The 5838-nt window shown below is 40.3% G+C and overlaps 1 protein-coding gene across 1 annotated transcript in view; it reads right to left on the bottom strand.

Annotated features, from left to right (window-relative positions):
- Positions 1–5021, bottom strand: part of PHEX (phosphate regulating endopeptidase X-linked) — a 109335-nt gene extending 104314 nt beyond the window's left edge. Inside the window, exon 1 of the mRNA XM_082052560.1 lies at positions 4365–5021. Within this exon, the coding sequence (XP_081908686.1) occupies positions 4365–4476 (112 nt within the window). The 5' untranslated portion in view covers positions 4477–5021. The remainder of the gene's footprint in view (positions 1–4364) is intronic.
- Positions 5022–5838: the final 817 nt, after the last annotated feature.

Below are 5838 nucleotides of genomic sequence, written 5' to 3'. Positions count from 1 at the left end.
ACTGCAATCAAATTGTGACACTTTGCTGGAAGGCAGCACGGAGCAAGGGATGCCTCTCACTGTATGTTTCCACAGTGCCTGGAGTAACAACACTTCATGAAGTTGGTGAAGGATTTGGTGGGAAAGCCATATGAGGAACAGCTAAAGTCACTTGGTTTGTTCAGCCTGGAGAAGACTGAGGAGAGACCTCATGGCAGCTACAGCTTCCTCACACAGGAGGAGGAAGGGGTAGTCACCAAAATCTACTCTTTAGTGACCAGTGACAGAACCTGAGGGAATGGCAGGAAGATGTGCCAGGGGAGGTTTAGGTTGAACATGAGGAAAAGGTTCTTCCCCCAGAGGGTGGTGGAGCACTGGAACAGGATCCCCAGGGAGGTGTCACGGCCCCAAGCCTGACAGTGTTCAAGAAGAGACTGGACAATGCCCTCAGACACATGGTGTGAACTGTGGGGTTGTCATATGCAGGGACAAGATTTGGACTCAATGATCCTTGTGGGTCCCTTCCAACTCAGGACGTTCAATGATTCAGCCTTACTCATGGATGGTAAACATCATCATGATAGAATTAATCTGCAGAGATTCATCTTTCACAGCTGGTGATGCAACATGGAGCTACCTAGACAGGTAGGGTTTTCATGGCTTCTCCTGAGCTGCGGGGTGCTGGTATTGGCCTGCTGCACCTCCTCCTACAACAGCACTGTACTGCTTGGCCCGACTAGCACAACCCACCAAGAGGACCTTTTCAGAATCCCCTTATTTCAGCTTGGAATAAACCAGATAGCAACAGGCACAGGGATAGCTGTGGTTTATAAGGCACAGCACCATTTCCATCTGAACTGGCTCCTGAACATATGGTAATTGTATTTTCTTCCAAAAATCTTGCTGACAAGAACTACAAAATTGTCAGTTAATTTTGCTCATCTTTTAAAAATGAGTATTAGAGCTGCCACTGAAACTTAAGTATAGGAATTGCTAATTTCAGACACTGCTGTCAGGCAGCAAATATGCAGATAATTGATACTTGGGATGAGGATGGGGGAGTCCTGAGGAGCAGATGAAATAAGACTCAGTAGATGTGCTCAGTAGACATAAAAAATGTTATATCCATTAGCTTAACTCAGTCCATGGCCAAACAAAACAAAACCAAACACTAAAACAAAAAAAAAAAAAAAAAAACAAAACACACACACACCACACCCACAAACAAAAAATCCACCACACACCCCAAACACAAACCTACAGACCTCAACAAACTAATATATTAAGGTATTGTATTGTAGCTTTACCAGTACTGGTAGCTGTAAAGTAATTTATCCTCTAGTTATATATTTTTCAAAAGGGATAGGAAAATGTGAAATGATATTTCAGCACAGGAAAATTTTACTATAAAAAACCTAGAGCTAGAATTGAAAATAAAGCTGTTTCATGTCTTCCAACCTCATAGGTTTTATGACAATTAATGAAACAAATGGCTGAATTTCACAAAAATTTTTCTTAAAGACTGAGAATGTAAAACTACTTCTGGACAACTTTACCAAAGCTTGCACTGACTCAGTGAAACACAACGCTTCAACCACGCTTGTAAATTAGCCAAGAAATACATGAGATTGAGGCACATAGAGATTGCAATTGGAATATTGAAGAACAGTAGAAAATAGAGAAGTGAAGATCGCCAGAATATGATTCAGCCATGTGAAATACAAATAATGGATAACATGCCTGTTAGGTAGGAGTGCAACACTGAACACCTCACCCTGCTTTAAAGTTAGCCTTTTAGAACCCATCCAGGTCTTGAAAGTTTGTCAGTTTTTTCTTAACAAAGCAGAGAAACGAAGGAAAATCCCAGACACCAGTTAATTCTTTTCTACTTGATAGAAAATGAGGGAGAATGAAAAAGAATCAGAAGTAGCCCTCATGGTTTTGATACTTATAAACCAAAGCAAAATACCATTTCAACTAGTTTTGCTCCATTTACAATTGCATCATTAGAGCAAGTTAAGAAAATTTTTGGTGGTAATGTTTCCTTTTTAATTATCTGCTAATTTTGGTTGAAAAAACTTTGCCTGATTTTGTTCTCTTGTCTTGTTGTTGTTGTTTTTAAGAGAATTAACCATTACATTATTAGCTATGGTTGTGGTTATAAAACTGTCTCAGATTCTTCCTCTTTGATATTGTTTCCAGATTCCTAAGCAAATATACACCATAATTCAGTTTCCCCCAAAAAATCTGAAAAAGGAAAAGGCATACAGAGATGCAAATAATGCAGATGTTCCTGTAATATGAGAAGTCCGAAAAGGCTACCAAGTCAGTAGGAGCAGCTACCAAATTGAGGTTCAAAGCTGCCTGACTTGTTGCCCAGGGGAACTGGAGAGCGATCTGCTTCCTTGTGCTCTGTCCCTGGCTTCCCAGGAGGAGGCAAGCTCCTGTCCTGCCACAGCCCACCCCACCATCCAGAGAACTGCAGGTAGGACCTTGCACAGTGGCAAGTGCCTCCCCTGGTAGCACCCTGCTGAAATCACAGTAGGGCTACAACTGCTACAAGCAAGTAATGGTAAATAAAAATACATGGTTCTACCAGATTCCTCTTAGAGTTGTAGGAACTCTGCAAAGAAGAAACAGAGGTAAGAGAAGGTTATGTTTCACTCTTCAGGCTGGGTAATTGTTTCAGGTCTACCAGAAAGAATAAGTTTCACAGATCGGATGAAAACTGAAGAAAAAAGGGACATCATGATGTGCCTGAAACATTTCACATGACCAGAAATAATGGTCTCCTTTCTTACAATTTAGTAAAACTATAAAAAGAGTTAAACTCAAACTTAGAAACAAAACACATTGTCACAATGAAACACAGAAACATTGCATTGGCAAAATATAAAACCAAAACAACTTAACTTTTTCCTTTATTTGGTTGAAAACCTCAGACGGTTTCCAAATTCTAAAAACATTTTGGTTGACCCAAGGCCAGAATTTTTATTTTCTTAGCTGTTATGCCAATGAAAATTTTAACACTGGATCCCTGGCTACAGAATAGGCACCAATACACTTGGAAAATTATTTTTAAGAATTAATATATTTGCTTCAATTTCCATCTCTGGTCTATGGTTAAAGCACTTCTGGCTCTGACAAGCTATGGTGGTAAATGTCTATTGCTTTTCACAAGCAAGAAAACAAACAATGTACGACTAAAAAAACCCACCATCTCTCCATTACTCCTCTGTGTTTGATACGGTATTAACTTTTTTTTTTATTTAGTAAGAATATTTTTCACTACCAAGTTGAGGATTTAATCCTGCTCAAGTTTATAAAGAGTTTGGCTGAATTGAGTGTGATTACTCACATACAGAGAAGTTACATGCATGCAAGAATTTGCTCTACACTGAGTGCAAGCCTGATGCTTTAAATATTCTGTAGAAAACCTGGAAAAATTTTCTCTGTTGTTGTCATCAACAAAGCAGACCTTTCGGCCAAGATGACAAGAGAAAGGATCAGAAGGAAGCAAAGGATATGCTTTAGAGGCTAAGTTCCCTCCAGTCCAGGGAACTCCGTGCTGGTCTAAAGAAATGAAAAGTTGGGCTGAATTATTTCAGAAGAGGATCTGTCTCTGAGCTCTTACAGGATACAACACTGCTTTTTCTTCTCTGCTTCATGGTTTCTGGGTATATTTATACTTCTCTGTACCATTTTATAGGTAGAGGTATATGCTTCCATATATTCCAGCAAAACTAATCTATAGATTATTCCAGATCCTGGAGATGAAAAATTAATTCCTTCTCTATTGCGTCCAGTTACAGCTTATAAATCTGATCAAAACATTTTCATTTTATCCTGGATATCTTTATGATTTCTGCAAAAACGACTTTGCAATTTGTCATAGAAGAACAGAATCATCTAAAAAATGTGCAAGCATATGCGTTATTGAAGGCTTCTACGCGAACTGTAGTCAAGCCCTAAATGAAAACCAAATGAAGAAAAGCCCAAGAGATTCCATACAGATTCCTATTCCGAAAACAGAATATTAATCCACACTGGTCACAACCTGCAGGTTTGTAGTCAGAATTACCTATGTGCGTAATCTCACCCGCTGTTCCCCATTCTTCAACAGAACCCAATTCTGGCTAGAATACATTCAATTAAGCAGCTGATTTAAATTCAGCTTTCAAAAGTTACGCGAGCTCACATTGCAACTTCCAGTTATTACATTCCCAAAACAAGTCTCTATCCTGACATGTTTCCATTTCAGAAAAAATATAAAACGGGGTGGGGGAAAGAAGAAGAGACCAAGATTTTCACCAAAACATGTTGTGACACCGAGCAGGCAGGCTGAGCAGGGTTACATTTGGGTTAGCTTCAACTTTTTCACTTACCCAAAAAAAGCGCGGTGCCGAGCACGACCGTGCCACTCACGAAGACACCGAGGGCGATGCGTGTGGCTTTGCTGGCTGCTCTCCTGGCCTCGGGTGCCGTCTCTCCTTCCATCGGGATGGCTTGGGACGTGCTCGCTCTTGCAGAATTCGGGTTTCCCTCTGCTGCTGTGGTATCAGTATTTCAACTGTTCACAAACTGCACCATGAGCTCTCCTCCTCCTCTCTCCTATTTACAACTCCAGTTTTCTATCATGAACCATTTCCAAAGCACTTCCTGCTCTCTCTCTCTCTCAAAAGGAAAAATCAAACATAAAATAGTAGCAGTCTCCTACGTTTTCCTCTGACCAGAAGGAAAGGCAAGCGGTGACCACCGTACGTACAGACCGTGGCTGCCTGTAGAGCTGCTATGAGCCAATTGCTCAGCAGATCCCCCTTATCAGGGGTTCTGAACATGAAGATTTCACAACGTTACTGAACAGATGTTTTAGCTATTCAAGCATATAGCTGTAAACCCTTTACAATCAAAGCAGAATTGTTGACAATTTTACAAACACAGCACCAACAGAAGGATTTCTCCCCACCCCCGCGCGCTTATTTAAAAATACTAATTATCTGTTGGCTAAAGTTTCCTCCTCTTAAACCATTCATGCTGCCTCATTTGGCTTCACCAGAAGAGGTACCCACTCAGTGGACAAATCCCTTTTTAAAGCTTCCTAAGAGCTCCTAGAATATCATGTAGCATTTTATTTTGGGAATTTGGTATGTGACACTGCATGCCAAAAATCACAGTCATGCAGCACAAAGCAATAATCAGCTCAACCTACAGAATAGCACCGCTTTAAAAGCTAGATTTTTTTATTTTTTTTTTCCAGGCAAGATATTTCAGTCTTTGCTGATATGCAGCAAATCTTAGGAGATGATTCTGTGCTTCCAAGTCAAGTACTACTATGAGCTTAGTGGAAAGTACCTATTTGGCACTTCAAGTTAGTGATTAATAAATAAATAAATAGACATTGTTTGTATGGATTTCTCAGTTTCTCACTTAGACTTGATGATCCTCTCTCCAGGTGGCAACGTTTCCTCATTCATCAAATAACAAAATTAATCATTTCAAGGTGAATTCTCTGAGCTGACTGTGTCATTCAGCCCCCTGAGGAGCTCTCTTTTCCTCCCGAGCTGAACTACCACACAAAACATAAGGATGCACGGAGAGGAAGGAACATGCTTGTGCTCCCAACAGCAGTTTGTGTGTCTGAGTTACTTCTATGCTGATTCATGAGTTCTTATCTCAGGCCCCACCCATTAATATAAAAAAAAAAATGTGCAAGGAAAGGGAAGAAAGGCATATGTCACAAGATGTGTGTGATAGCAAAGTTATCAGTTAGGAGACAATGTTTTTTCCCTGGGAGCACTTGCACACAAATTGTCCTGGACCCCACATGGACATAAAGAGAAAACTCACTTCATCCATGAG

The sequence above is a fragment of the Streptopelia decaocto genome, assembly GCF_964273445.1.
Source record: "Streptopelia decaocto genome assembly, chromosome: 1".
NCBI lineage: Eukaryota > Metazoa > Chordata > Aves > Columbiformes > Columbidae > Streptopelia > Streptopelia decaocto.
This window is presented reverse-complemented; position numbering and strand designations above follow the sequence as displayed.